The sequence below is a fragment of the Lytechinus variegatus genome, chromosome 19, assembly GCF_018143015.1.
Source record: "Lytechinus variegatus isolate NC3 chromosome 19, Lvar_3.0, whole genome shotgun sequence".
Taxonomy (NCBI): domain Eukaryota; kingdom Metazoa; phylum Echinodermata; class Echinoidea; order Temnopleuroida; family Toxopneustidae; genus Lytechinus; species Lytechinus variegatus.
The window spans coordinates 14,322,448-14,338,616 of NC_054758.1; the positions used below are offsets into that span (position 1 = coordinate 14,322,448).

General features: G+C 38.3%; 1 protein-coding gene across 2 annotated transcripts in view; it reads left to right on the plus strand.

The window, feature by feature from the left end:
* LOC121405727 (cryptochrome-1-like) overlaps positions 1-14,175 on the plus strand; it is a 31,819-nt gene extending 17,644 nt beyond the window's left edge. For both annotated transcript variants that reach the window (XM_041596667.1, XM_041596668.1), the window contains exons 9-12: positions 28-168; positions 1,248-1,405; positions 10,688-10,881; positions 12,016-14,175. In XM_041596667.1, coding sequence (XP_041452601.1) covers positions 28-168; positions 1,248-1,405; positions 10,688-10,881; positions 12,016-12,140 — 618 coding nt within the window. In that variant the 3' untranslated portion in view covers positions 12,141-14,175. The remainder of the gene's footprint in view (positions 1-27; positions 169-1,247; positions 1,406-10,687; positions 10,882-12,015) is intronic.
* The last annotated feature ends 1,994 nt before the right edge of the window (positions 14,176-16,169 follow it).

Genomic DNA, 16,169 nt, shown 5'->3' on the forward strand with positions numbered 1-16,169 from the left:
CCCCATCATCCATTGTTGTTATCGTAGGGTCGGACTGGTTATCCTTGGATTGACGCCTGCATGAAGCAACTCAAGTATGAGGGATGGATACACCAGGTCGGAAGGCACGCCACTGCTTGCTTCCTCACTCGGGGCGATCTTTGGATCAGCTGGGAAGATGGTTTACGGGTTAGTCAATGATTTCATTCTCTTTTCGTTTTGAGACAACCAGGGTCCCATCTTACAAAGATTTGTGATTAGGCCTGTGTCATGTCAGAATTTTTTTCTTCCGGAATTCGCCGGTCGGAATCTGGTATCCCGATCAATGTAATCACAAAGGGGGAAGTACAAAGAAGTCACAGATTATGCAATATTGATTTCATTTTTAAAGAAACATTCATTGAAAAATAAATATATATTATGAGACGATTGGAAAAATCTTTGCAATGTTTACGTGGCCATCTTGTTCCCTTTGTTAGTAGCTAAGCTACGAGACGCATATACATTGTAGAGTCTACTAACAAAGAGAACGAAATCCTGTCTGCTCATCATATTTTTCTTGGTCACCTGAAATGTACCAAAGAAACCTGGGTTATGATTGGTAAGACTGAATAAAACATACTTGATAATTATGTTAAGATATTCAGAAGAAGAAAATGTTGAACTATTTATTATGTATTACACTGCTTTATCCGAATATCAGAACGAAAAAAACAAAACTGGAATGCACACATCGGACGGATTCCGGTATTCCGTTCGTTCCAACCCAGGCCTAGTTTTAATTATCACCCTCTTTCTGCAATCATCATTTCTTCCTTCATACAGTGATCAGTGCCAGCTTTTTCCTTCATCATCAATATCATCATCATCATATCATCATCAGGGTCATCATCATGATTACCTTCATTAATCATCAGTAATATTGCCATCTTCATCATCATCACCACCATCACTCATAATCATCATCATCATCATCACTGTCATGTCTCTCATCATTATCCTCATTCACAACACTTAAACTTGAGTACGACTTAATGATCTTTCCATATCTAATCAGGTTTTGACAGCTACCTTTTTTGTCATTGTCCTCATCATATTCATCATCTTTATTAATCATTATGATCAGGGCTAGCTTCATCGCCATCAATGCTCTCATCATCATTGTTCACCTCATTATCATTGTCCTCATCATTATCATCATCTTTGTCATCCTCTTCTTTTACTTGAGGAGAACTCACCGAACTTTCTACATGTATCTCTCCGACCAGGTCTTTGACAAGTACCTTTTGGATGCCGACTGGAGTATCTGCGCAGGAAACTGGATGTGGATCTCCAGCTCTGCCTTTGAAAAGTTCTTGCAGTGTCCCAACTGCTTCTGTCCAGTTCGCTACGGTCGCAGGATGGACCCTACTGGGGAATATGTCAGGTTTGTTTCCCTATTCCTATGCCTTTCTTGCAGATATCTTTGGAACCATTTGATAAATCTATTTAAGATGTGAATCCTGTATCAGACCTGCCAACCAGTACGTTTCAGGCATATTTAGTACGTTTTTGCAACCAAAATATGGCAGTACTTTTTTTCTTTTAAAAATATGTTTTTTGGCGAAAAAAAATTTATATTTATATATATATACATATTTTTTTATTGTTTTTATTTTACAATATTGTAAAGAATTGAGAAAAATCATCTCTATATGTCTCTATTTCATAAAACGTACACAATTATGGTTATTAGATCAATTCAATTTCAGGTAACTTTTTTTTTCGATAATTTTGTTAAAACCAGGGTGATGATATACACATGTTTCAATGCTATTTTTCTCCTCTGCAAGAGCAGTGCGCATTTTAGCTTGCACGCAGCTTGAGCGCGGCGATGAGCGAGTGCGCCAAGCATTTTATTATGAAATGCACTTTTGGGGGGAAAGTTTTTTTATTCACAGAATACAGTTTCTTATTCCCAGAGGTTGGCATGTCTGCTGTATCTTGATTAAAGTGAGAATTGCCACCCTATTATGGCATCACTTATCAGTCTGTAAGGCCATCGAGCTTGCTACCAATTAATATTCAGTGTTGACAGTCACCTGTCCAGAGCAGGCTCCTGCCTATAGTGACCACTAAAGCTGCTTCACATGGAAGCACTTAAATGTATAAGATCCTGTCTAAGGTTGTAATCTGTCTTCAAAGGTCACATCTTGCGTTTTCTTTAGATGATTACAAGGATCAGGTTTCACTGCATCAGATCTGGCTAGTAATTTACCTGCTAAAATGATTGAGGTATACATTGAGTTTACCTCAAAAGAAAGAGAATGACTCGAGGAAACTAAGTTTTACAATTAGATCATTGCGGCAGATATCGTAGCTTCGCAATGTCAGCCATTGTTACATCGACTTTAGGCACAAACTTGATAGATGGCGCTGTCTGTATTGAGGCCTAACATTAGCTAGTGAGACATGTGTTGTTTTTCCCGGGAAACAAAAAGAGAAATGTGATGAAATGTTTGCGCTGCGCCTTGATTTACTGGAAATTATCACGCCTAAGTTCTTTCGGGGATTTGGGTGAGATATTTTCATGAAAAGTAATTTTGTTGTAGGTAGACTCTATTGGAAAATATATGTTATCAAAGTGAGTTTGCGTATAGGATTAAAATGAGATTGAAATCTCATTTCCTCACATATTAGATTGGATATAATATAAAAAAAATCTCGGCAAGTGTGCGTCCGGATAATAGACAGATCCGGATAAGGGGAGGCCAGATAAGAGAGGTCGGACTGTAATTGCAAACCTTTAGGTCAGACATGAATCACCTGAAATTTTGAAGCTAATCGGCCCCTTGATGGCTGCTGTAATGATGGTTACAGTCATAAGCATCCGTAAAGTAAATACTTTTGGTAATGGAGGGAAAACAATCACTTCTGAACAATGTAATGACACTTATAAAGTGAAATGTAAAGGGTTTCCCCTTGGAGTGCTATTGAGTGTACTGACAGCATAGGGCCCCACAGCTTACACTTTTTTAAACCTTGTCAAAGTTGCTCAATCCCTTTAACCGTAATTCTCCCGGGGGGGGGGGCCATAATGGCCCCCCCTCAACAATTTTCGCGATATATCTGCTGCGCGAAATTTTTTCACCTCGCAGCTCACTGACTTTTTACATTCAAGTCTCGCGCAAATTTTGAGACCAAAGTTGTGACGCCCGGGTACGCGGTTACGACATTACGCAACATTATGCAAGTGCATGTCAGACCAAAATTTGCTCATAAACGTGATTTCATGTACAAATCCAATGCAAATTGCGTATTTAGCCAAAATTCATAAATGTATCATTATTTCTACTTTTACTGATTAAACTTAATTAATTTTGCCTTGTTTATGATCAGAATTATGTCTGGAACAATTTCCATTGAAAAAACAATAAAAAAACAAAGAAATACATAAGAAATTCATAAAACAATAGAATATGTAGCGGCACAGCTTTGCAAGACGGCCGGTGGCCGCCCACCGTCTTGCGCTGCCCACGTACAAAAAAAGGACGGGAGTCAAAGAATGACAAGTTCGATGAAGTTAAGTTGTGTATCAGGTTTTATTCTAAATCAAAGTCAAATTACATGCTGGATAATAATAAATGTCGCATCTCTGGGCTGGACGACCGACGACAGACAAAAATTAAACCGACATGGCCTACGGCGGCAAAACAAATCGGGAACGAAAAACTGCCCCTTGTCAACTAAACACTCCCTTTTTATCCCTTTTTGGGTCAAACACCGCGTGGCGAAAAGAAGCCTTTCCCAAGTCAACCCTATCACTTTTGGTGTAATGCGCGAAATTAATCCGCCTATAATGTAAGTGTATAAAATGGAACTTAATTATTGTGTACTCCGATTCCAAATTCAAGTTCTTCGGCTTTCCATTATTCTTCCAACTTATGTAACTCTCTTGACCACTCCCCCAACTGCTCTCTCGGTCAATTAATCCTCTTTTGCGACTCTTGTCACTTCAGCCACTCCCACTCACAGCTCACTTCCACCAAGGAATTCACTCCTTGCTTCCACACCTGTTCACACTCTCGCTCTCTCTCTCTCTTTAATCACTGAAGAATGCAAGCGAGCCGAAGAACATGAATAAGAAGCAAAGTAGTAAATAACTGAAGTTCCAATGGACTTCTATTAGTCCTGAACGCCTAGCAACCCAGTCAGTTTGCCCTCTTTCACTTCCACATTCCAATCGCTAGCCTGGCCCAGAAAAACTAGCAAACGAAATCAACACCTTTAAGGAATGTAAACAACGGAAGAAGGCGAACTAACTTCTTTACCCAAACAAACAAATCTCTATTTTCCATCCCGCTATAACTCTCCCCTACTGAATCGATCTGTTCCATAAGATCGCAAAAAATAAGATTTGTTGATACTGACGGTCGTCCATCCGTGACACTTACAATTGGTCATAAATAATATAAACATTTCAACATCGTTCTATATTTATGCCAAATATTGTTCTTTCAAAATCTTCCCTTTTTGGCAAATAAATTGCATGTATATACATTGTACCTGTACCTTCTTCAATTAAAAATAGGATTTGGAGAGCTTCTATCAGGGGAATGTCAACGTATAGGCATTGGGAAGTGGATGACCCAAGCTTCCTGCTGCTTCATCGATGACATCACCCCTTCAAAGATGAACACTCCAGACCCCTGAAAAAATGAATTGAAAGATTTAGTTACAAATTCAACCTCTAAACATCAATTAAACCTTCATTATACCTCTTATGCACAACTAGTTATGTCAAAAATACTACAGGTACATAAACATACATGTACAGTAGTAATAATAGCAATGATACATGTGAAAAGTAAAATTATCCATATCCGTATCTGTATCCACCTTACAAAATGAAAAACCAACAGCAGTAAATCTGGTCATCTTATAAAAAAAACTATAAATAACCTTAGTTAACAAGTGCATGTTTCATGTCCAAAATGATACAAAAAAATTATACTTATACTTGTATAATGCCCTAGTAAAAATGTTTATTAATCAATTGAACATTAATCAATGAATGGGTTGTCATTGTAAACCATGAACAATCAACTTCAGGCATTACATATCAACCATGAACATGTATCATAGACAGTAAACAGTAAATATTTTGATATTGGACAGCATGCATGCACATGTTAGACCTCGCTCTGCTATGGTTACAAATAATGACGCTTATTCTGAAAGTTACTATTATTTTGTGTTATACTTTCAGAATCATTACTTTAGTGTTTTTTTTTTTTTATGTACAATTTATCCTTTGCTTCCAACAGATGACATAGTGCACCTCTAGGGTAAACCTCCACATTAAAAAGATAAACAATTGTTTTTTATAAAATCCTTTCTTTCATTCATACGGATTTTAGAAGTCCTTTTACATGGACAAAAAAAATAACCCAAAGATTACTTGTTTTCTACCATTTACCAAGACTTTGGGATGATATCAAAACTACCATCAGAGGTGGATATCCCATGCCTCCTCCAGTTCCGTTTGACACATCCTGCCGTCTGATATGTAGTTTTCCTATAAGGACAAATATAATTACATATTTACAGATTAATTAATATCACAAAATATATTAAATGATCCATGTCGGCAAACCAAACTGGGCCAGTCAATCAATAGAACCAAGCAATCATATATAAAACCCATAATCACTGATGTACATCATTCATCCCACAATAATAAAAAAATTAATTAAATCCAAAAATGTGTCTGACAAAAACTTACTATTCTACGTAGGTATAGCTCCTTCCCCCTTTCTGTTATGGGGTGCATCCGGCAGGGAACGGTGCTCCCAAACCCAGAACATATCCCTATGTATTTGTATTATGTAGCATTCTTTCAAAGTTGAGTCACCTTCTCCAAAACTTCTCAATATTTGTTATTTACCACCAATTTCCAAATACATGCTCCTTACCCCACTCCCTACTAATCGTTTCACAAAGCTATGTCCAAATAATAAAACTGTCAGTCATAAATAATTGAAGGCGGAGTCCAGCCCAGAGACCCAAGGTAAATTTTTAATTGTTTACTTATTACTTTATTTTTCCAATACAGACTTAGGTAAGTTGTATGGATTAGAATGAATGCCTTTATTTTGTCTTTAAGATCTCATCTGGACGACACTTGTTCCGCCTCTGGTACGCCCACTTGTACGCCCCCATCCGTACTCTGGTTAGACCAGTACTCTCCCCTACTGTTTCTGTAGTTACTCTTTCTGGTACTAAAACATATTCATCCTCAAAATCTTTTCTAGAATCCTTGTAGCTAGCAATGATTTTCCTTCTCTCATAACCCAAAATCTTCCATATTTTGGTCAACCACATCTGATTCAGAAGGTACTTTCCTTACTAGCCTACGATTCACTATCTTTGGATTACCTCCATTAAGGTCGGATACGATAAATATCCTCAGTAAGATTTATCCAATCAACATAATTCATCAAAACAAACATTCTCCAACTTGTGTCTTTTACTAAAAGCACACTTCTTTAAGTAAACAAGAGATCCTATGCCCAGGGGAGGGGGACTTGCAGAGATATTTGCATCAGCTCGGGCCTTATTCCGGGCTGCTAACTTGTCGGTCCTTTCTCTGACAACCTTTTGAGCCCTCTCAACCAACTCGGCTTGTTCTTTAACAAAGTCTTGTTCCCATTCTACATCAGACACACCCAACAAATGATCTAAAGGAATACGCTCTTTCCTACCAACATAAGAGCAAAAGGGCTGACCCTCGTAGTTTCGTGGGGGGTGGTACGTATTATACATGTAGACAAGATGAGGCAATAATTCAGGCCATCTACGTCTATCACGCTGATCCAGCGATTTGATTAGGCCGAATAAAGTCCTATTGAATCTTTCAGCCTGAGCATTACCCTCAGGATGATATGGTGTTGTACGAGTCTTACGTATACCATAAAGCCTACATAATTCTTTTATCACCTGACCCTCAAAATTACGTCCCTGATCACTATGAATTCTATTTGGAATTCCATACTTTGTGAACCAGTGCTCTTGTAGAGCTTTAGCTACTGTTGAGGCGTGTTGATTTCTACAAGGATTGCCTGAGCTAATTTCGTATATACATCTGTAATAACAAGTACATCCTCAAATCCTCCCTTACCAGGATCTAACTTAACAAAATCAATAGCAATAATTTCCAATGGACTAAATGCCATTAGATGTCTCATTGGGGTTCTTACCCGAGGCTGCATCTCCTTTGCCTTAGCACATTTAATACATCTTTTAACATAAAATTTTATATCACGAGCCATGCCAGGCCAATAAATTCTTGACCTAGCTAATTGTTGAGTTTTATTTCTACCTTGATGTCCCCATTCATCATGACATCCAACTAAAATACTCTTACGCAAACACTGTGGGAGTAAAATTTGAAATATATTACCAAATAAAGGATCAAGAACCTTCCTTCCTAATATTCCATCTTTAACAGTAAAATTAGACCATTGATATAACCATTGTTTCAAACTATCCGGTTCTGAAAAACGTGCGGGAAATTCATCCCCGGTTTCCAGTGCGCACTCCACCGTTCCCACACAAATCTCAGTTCTGGGTCAATTTTCTGCATTTGAATGAGTCGTTTAGGCGAAAAGGAAGGAAACAAATTTAAAAAAGTGGTCCCTAACAATTTTTCCTGGTCAGAAACACCAGACTTCGATTGGATTTCATAAAAGGCTTGCTGCAAAAATTGCACAGTTTGTTTCTTTCCAAAATGTTTTTGAAATAGTTCAATAATACTTTTAGTATCTTATTTCCCCGAAAAACAACTTTTTTACGTGCTGCACCTTCCAAATTTGCTTCGATTATGCCGCACTTTTGAGTTTCAGAGATTTGGTATTGTTCACAAAGATCTATCTCTTCTAACCATTCGGTAAAGGAAATGCCACCTTGTCCAGAAAATCTATCAAGTCTGGTACTTCTATCACTAGGGGTAAACCTACACCTTTGTAATGCTCCGGTTAAACCGGTTACTAAATCTTCAACTAACTTTTCAGCCATAATTTTACTATATATATGTGAATACTACTGAAATGAGATGCAACCTCAACTACGATAAACCTTCAGTTATAACACACTTATTAAATAGTCTACTATCTAACTCTGGGAGAGAAAGGTAACCAATCGAACCAGACGCAGAACCTAGGAAAAAAGGCATTTAGTTAAAATTGTGAAATGTGTAAGTCCAGACCACAATAAACATTGGGGGTCTGATATAAAGGTAAGCACAAAAGACTGCAAATTCTATATAGATTTTCTGAAGATGTATTTTCATGTGTTGCCAAAGAACACTACCAGAATCTAGATTTTTACTATTATTATTCTGTCTAATGGTGTATTTGCAGAATTTATTTGTGCTATCTCCTTCAGATCCCAATGCACACTAATGCAAAACAGACATAATAACAAACTGCATAGCTACACACATATCTTAACACATCGTCATGTTGAGAAGATAACGAGTTCATATCTTTTCAGATACATATCAAGCATATCTTATAGTTTGTAATATGAGAGTCTACATTAAATGTGAATGACTGTTCTGGAAAAATCTTAACAAGGGCTTCACTACATACCAGCGACTCCTGCTGCTTCACTCGCCAAGGCTATCGGCTTCCAAACGACAGTGCCAGCTTCCACCGTCGAAGATATCGAAGACAGGGTCTACCACACCACGTCGATGACGAAGATGAAGGGCCGTGTCGAAGCGTTGGTTGGAAGAACGATGTCTCGGAGCTCCTCGATAGCGTCCAACTCCCCGAGCCGGACTAGCGCCTGCGGCCTCCAGTACCTAACCTCAATCCATCCTCATGAGACGACCAAAGGAAAAGCAATCGCCCTGCTGAGTTCCTTTACAGCCCCTTCCAAGACGATTCTCGCGCAGTTAAACGACTCCTCTCACCGCAGTGTAATGTGAAATCACCAGACTTCGTCGGTACCAACTAATCCGGAGGGTTTTAGTGGAAACCAGCTATGCTACCCCGTCAGGTCTATTTGCAGTGGTTTTCACAGGTCCCTCGACTCCTCGCTACAATGCAGCCACGCGTGAGTCCCAGGACGAAGGGTTCTTTCTCCTGAGCTCAACGGCACATGTAAGGTCCCAACGTCGAAAACCGGGCGATGTGGGGGCTCAATCCAACCCCTGCAGCTGAATTTCTCTCTCCAACGTTAAAGTTAAAATAATATCATAATTCACATCCTCGAACAAAAAATAAGCCGGAACCGGTGACATGAAGTGAAGCTCTCCTTGTTGAATTTATCTCAATGACCGATAAACATTGTGTTTATGCGTAAAACCAGACTGAAGGACTAAAACGTTCCCCGAACATGCTGAAGATGACGGTCGACCCCATCCGTACTACCAATTTTGTAGCGGCACAGCTTTGCAAGACGGCCGGTGGCCGCCCACCGTCTTGCGCTGCCCACGTACAAAAAAAGGACGGGAGTCAAAGAATGACAAGTTCGATGAAGTTAAGTTGTGTATCAGGTTTTATTCTAAATCAAAGTCAAATTACATGCTGGATAATAATAAATGTCGCATCTCTGGGCTGGACGACCGACGACAGACAAAAATCAAACCGACATGGCCTACGGCGGCAAAACAAATCGGGAACGAAAAACTGCCCCTTGTCAACTAAACACTCCCTTTTTATCCCCTTTTGGGTCAAACACCGCGTGGCGAAAAAGAAGCCTTTCCCCAAGTCGACCCTATCACTTTTGGTGTAATGCGCGAAATTAATCCGCCTATAATGTAAGTGTATAAAATGGAACTTAATTATTGTGTACTCCGATTCCAAATTCAAGTTCTTCGGCTTTCCATTATTCTTCCAACTTATGTAACTCTCTTGACCACTCCCCCAACTGCTCTCTCGGTCAATTAATCCTCTTTTGCGACTCTTGTCACTTCAGCCACTCCCACTCACAGCTCACTTCCACCAAGGAATTCACTCCTTGCTTCCACACCTGTTCACACTCTCGCTCTCTCTCTCTCTCTAATCACTGAAGAATGCAAGCGAGCCGAAGAACATGAATAAGAAGCAAAGTAGTAAATAACTGAAGTTCCAATGGACTTCTATTAGTCCTGAACGCCTAGCAACCCAGTCAGTTTGCCCTCTTTCACTTCCACATTCCAATCGCTAGCCTGGCCCAGAAAAACTAGCAAACGAAATCAACACCTTTAAGGAATGTAAACAACGGAAGAAGGCGAACTAACTTCTTTACCCAAACAAACAAATCTCTATTTTCCATCCCGCTATAGAATACATAAGAAATTTATTTCCAAACCAAAGTTTTTTTGAATTACGATTGTTAAGAATGCTATAAAGAAAATTTTTACCAAAAATTAGCATTCTAGGAGCTTTATTTAGTGAATTAGAGCAAAAAGTATGATTTATGCATAAATTAGCATAATTAATTCATATAAAATAAAATCTCATTATTTTGGAAAATTTTACCATACAGCCTTGTAGATTACATCGCACACTACCAGCGTGCAAATTTTTGCGTCGCTCGCACGATCGGCGGCCGAGATCTTAAGGGGGGCCATAATGGCCCCCCCCCCCGGGAATGACAAGAATCAAAATACCCCGGGAGATTTAGGGTTAAAGAAATCATGGTCTGAAGTGAAGTTCACGTTGATAACCCATACTTACAGGCGATACCTGCCAGTGTTGAAGGACATGCCGATCCGGTACCTCTTTGAACCGTGGAAGGCACCGAGGGCTGTGCAGGAACGAGCCAAGTGCATTGTGGGTAAGGACTACCCAATGCCGATCGTGGAGCACAAATCGGCCTCTGCGGCCAACACAGAGCAGATGGAGAAAGTGATCAACAGACTCAGAGATTCAGGTAAGAAAATTTGAAAGAAGTGGAAGGTGAAAAGATGAAAGAAGGGATGAAAGTTTCAATTGAAAGATTAAGAGATGGAGAAATCAACATCTGAGCCTCATCTTACAAAGAGTTATGATTGATCCAATCAATCGTAACTATGGAAATCCATGAGTGTCATATTTTTTCTACAAGAAATTTGTAAAATGTCCTTTGTAAACAAAGGAGAATGCACCAAATTGTCAAAAAATCAATGAATTTATGGATATACATTCATATCTATCATTTTTTTAACAAACATGTATTTTATATGATGTCTTTGCTGGCTTTCCATAGCTGCATTTGATTGATCATTTGCTAATCTTTGTAAGACGGGCCCTTGAACAGCTGTAAGAAGAGGTGAAACATGGCATTTCAGTCAGAGAGGGTCTTAGAAAAGTTGCGATAGATCCGATCAAACGCAACTATGGAAAACCAGCAAATTCAACATATAAAATGCATCTTTGTTCAAAGAATTTTTTACATATGAATGCATATCCCAAAATTCATTGATTTCTTGACAATTCGGTGTGTTCTCCATTGTTAACATTTTGCAAATTTTCTGTAGAAAAAATTATGGCACTGATATTCTGGCACTGATGGATTTCCATAGAGTTACAATCGATTTGGATCAATCATAACTCTTTGTAAGATGGGGCCCTTGTCTTATTCCAAGCAATAATAATATACTGTTCTACTTATGCTTTTTTCTTTCGGCAATAATCAGTGTGATTGTTTTCAGCATGGATTTCACAGTTCCACAAAGTTCAGTTTGTACAAGTGTTCCAGGGGGCTGTTTCATAAAGTTGCTTGAAGTCAAGAGTGACTGTAAGAACGATTGGTGAACATTTCTTTTGAGCTAAACCATCACCAATGAATATACCATTTACCATCGGAAATGATCATTAGTCGTTCTTAAAGTCACTGTTAACTTACGAACAGCTTTATGAAACATCCACCAAATAATAGAGATGATAGAGTGACATGGTAACCTGCGCTTTGTAGACATCCTCGTGAAATAAGTGTTTACTGCAGCTACATTCATCTGTTGTTCAGCCCTATATTTCAAATGTTACCTTTTGTTTTATCCACACCCTATATTTTTCAATTTCTCAGGCATCGTCCACTGTGCTCCGTCAACTCAGAAGGAAGTCCGAGAGTTTGTCTGGTTACCGGAGAAGATGGCCGGTGGCGGATCGTGCCGGGCCGACCAAAACTGCGAGGGCATTCTAGGACTGTAATCCCAAACCGGACGTGGGCCCGCCGTGCTTGCCGACCATGCACCCATGTCTCAAGCACAAACTTGCTCGTTCATTTGTGAGGATGCGTATTGTCGTCGATGTATCGCAATGGCAGTGTTTCGATATGTACAAGCTTGCTCGCAGGTGCTAATGGTTTGAGTGTTTCGTTTGCACTTTGTATGCTGTCTGTTCCATATGAGTAGAAATGCTGGCCAAATGTGCTTTGGATTTTTTATTGTTTGATAAAGCTGGTTGCACATCGTGGTACATGTCCGTCAAAGCACAGCAACACCGTTTTGTGTCCAAGTACGGAAGAACACAAATGCTTCTCATGTGTTGGTTGCGTTAAAAATGCACATTGCATGTGTCAATTATTCAAAATGACTTTTGTCACTTTTGACGAAAGATGTGTAGTCAAACAAATTTCGCACCAACATCTAACAGAATCTGACAGGTTCAAAGTTTTATGCAGTTTGACGACGATAAATGTCCCTCGCTTCTACGCGACGCTTTTCACCTCGTACAGTTCGCCCACGGAATGTTGGAGATCTTTGCTGTTTAACCTGATGGCTACGGGAACCGAATGACACCTGTACAAACTCTATGGGAATTAGAGAATTCGATATTCAATGGGTTAACTTTATTTGCAATGTCAAAGCAAGTCTAAATGCCTACAAAAACTTTGTGAGCGTGGCAGAAAGCTCCCATTGCGAGTCATTCCGTAAATACTGAGAATTGTCTTCAGCAGAGAGTCAGAGGCAAGCTCTTTGCTGCTCACTCCTGAATATGCGAATGCATTTATTGCAGGGTTTTTTGCTGATATTGTCTTATGTATATGATTTTATACATAATTATCATATATTGCCTATACACGTAGTACTTGTGTGCTCTTAATATGTTTAATACATGTATGTGTGTTATATTGGTCATTTATGAATCTACATGTAGTTGGATATTGTTATTCGTGATAATAGATAATCAAAAGATATTGAGTGTGAGGTATATGAGAATTCTGCACAGAATGTTATATCTATAAATATATTTTCCCATGAAGAGGTTTTGATTAAGCTACATGTGCAGTCATCAAACTAGCCAATTTTAATGAAAAGTTATACCAAAGAAAATCTGATCAGTAGAACACCATGACCTAATAGTGAATTTTGAAAGTTTTTATATTTTTTTACCATTAGTAAATTTAGTGATATGTATTTGCATTCTATTTCAAAGAATAAAAAGATTCAGGATTCTAATAAAATGAGGTCCAGTCGTAAGGGTAACACCCCATTTAGATCATCATCGTTACTTATTTTCGTACATTTGAACGATGATGTACATGAAACAACAATACTTAGGAATGTTTAATGATTTTATTCAGTGCGATTGCAATTATTGTTTCGCATATGATTTCCTTTGAAATGTCAACTTTGAAAGTATATGTACACAAACTATTGTCTTCTGCTTTTAGTGATGGAAATACCTATTAGCATAGTCAATTATTCATCTTATTCATTTAAAATTACTCTGTTCGATGACAGGTATCGAATACCCTAAGGTGAGGGTCCCGTAACACAAGGGTTAGCGATTAATCATATGCTTGATTTAACGATTGATTGTACATTGTAGTCAATGCAATCCATCGTAGAAAAATGTTCTACGATCATTGCTAAGCTTTGTGTTATGGGCCCTTAAAGTACAGCTGTATCGGAATGAAATATCCAAGACAATGAAATATGGCATAATTTTTTTTTAGTTATGATACTCAGAATTGTCATCACGTTTTATAAATTGATTTGTGTCATTGATATTCTCGAAAAAAAAATAGTGCAATCATGGTCTATATCAACTGTGTATTTGTTTGGCACCTTGTGTACAAGTGCATATAGGATTGCACCCAGTTCCTATATGTGCATTGTAATATATATGTCATGGCTGGGGGCTGTTTTGTAAAGCCGCCAGCAAGTTGCGCACGACTTTCTTGCACTTGACGGATGACCCGGGCCCTGTCTTACAAAGAATTACGGTTGAGCCGATCAACCACAACTTCGGAAAACCAGCACCGTCAACATCTAAAATGCATATTTGTTAAAAATGTACTCAAGATGTGATGTGTAATTGGCTATTATTATTATTATTAATCATTGCATTCATGGTTTTTTTGAAAATTCAGTGTGCTTTTCTTTGTTTACAAAGGACATCATGCAAGTTTCCTGGAGAAAAAATTATGACATTGATGGATTTCCATATAGTTGATGTTGATTGGATCATGGATCAGAGCTATTACTCTAGGTCCATGATTGGCTGTCTTACTCTTTGGAAGATGGGGGCCCAGGTGGGGTTTCATCAAGCTACAGTTACGCATAACTTTATGCGCAACTGGTACATGTTCCAGAGCTGCCAAGTAGTACAGATTTTCAGTATTTAGTACTAAAAAATGAGAAGAATACTGATGGTTTCATGAAAAATACTGATTTCTCAAGTTTCAGTTTTATGTGTTGTCCTATGGTATTTCTTTGAAAATACTGATTTCCTCGCCAAAATACTGATTTTCAGCTTTCAAAATACTGAAATGTTCTTGTTCAGGTTGGCAGCTCTGCATGTTCTTATGTGGTAAGTCAACTACATGGGGATGTATCACATAGCACAAGAAAGGGTCACCAGTCCTGGGGGGTGTTTCACAAAGATTTAAGTATGACTTAGAGTCGCACTTAAATGTCTAGTTGCGCGCAGTATAAAAGGCATGACAGCATTGGTCAGATCATGCCAAGATGACGCGCACTACTGCGTATTGATCAATAAGATTGCGCGTTGCATATCATGTACGCGTCGACATTTAAGTGCGACCTAAGTCATACTTAAATCTTTGTGAAACACCCCCCCCTGCTTTGACATCCATAACTTACAAACATCTGTATGATACACCCACCTCTTCCTTGCATTCACTTAGATACTCCAAATTCATTGGCCTCTATTCTGAAGTTAGGTGTGAATTAGACCATGGTCTAACTCTGTGCTAAAATTATGGGAAGCCAAAAGTGTCAATTTTTTTTTATTAAGTTGTATGTTTCGTATGTTTGCTGCACTATTCTCTGATTCATTGATGGTGAAGACAATCATCTATTCATACTTCTTACAAAATTGTGAATGACTTAAGAGCCAAATGAGCTGAAGTATGATATCTCCACTGTTAGTGATTTATGTAACAATTGGCTTTCCATACTTAAACCACAACTTTAAACCTGAGTTTAAGTTAAACCCGACTCCAGAATACGAGCCATTCTGTTCTGAAACTATCGGACTACAGTTCTACAACCCTAATGAAAGTTTGCCAGATATCGATAAACTTGCATGAATCAACCATTCGTACGTTGAATATCCATCTTAAGCTTAAGCGCTTTTCAGACTAGATTAGGCAAAATATGTGTCTTATAATTATATATAAACTCTTCCAAGTGCAATATGTCTGAAGTCCAACAGTTTTCCGTGTTCCCAAAATGTTTGACTTATGTTTGACTAAATTTACCTGTATTAATCGCACATTCATGTACTTTGTTACAACAGTTAATAGTTTCGATCTGAATAGATCGCCTTGTAATTTTAGCTGGTGGTCTTATAAAGTTTCTTAGGATCTGATGTAGCGCCCATGTACATAATCATGTAGTGCATAAAAGGTGTGCGTAGCTTGCAGACATCTTTACGGAACAAACCGAAGTCTAAATAGTAAAACAAATGGTATGTTTATTATGAATATACTCGATATTGCTCATTGTGTGTGTGTGTCATGGAATTTGGAGTACATTGTATGTATTGCTATGCTTGTAACACATGATTGCTTCATCCTTGTAATTCAAAGTTAATTTTAAAAACTATAAGGTTTTTATATGTATATTCTAAGAAATTTACATCGCTGTTGCTATCAAAGTACTCTTTATGTTCAGATATTGAATTCAGTTATATGTCTGTATTTTGTTGAATATTCAAATGTCGACAGAACCATGTTGAAAAACAGTGTGTATTATCTGATTATATTAT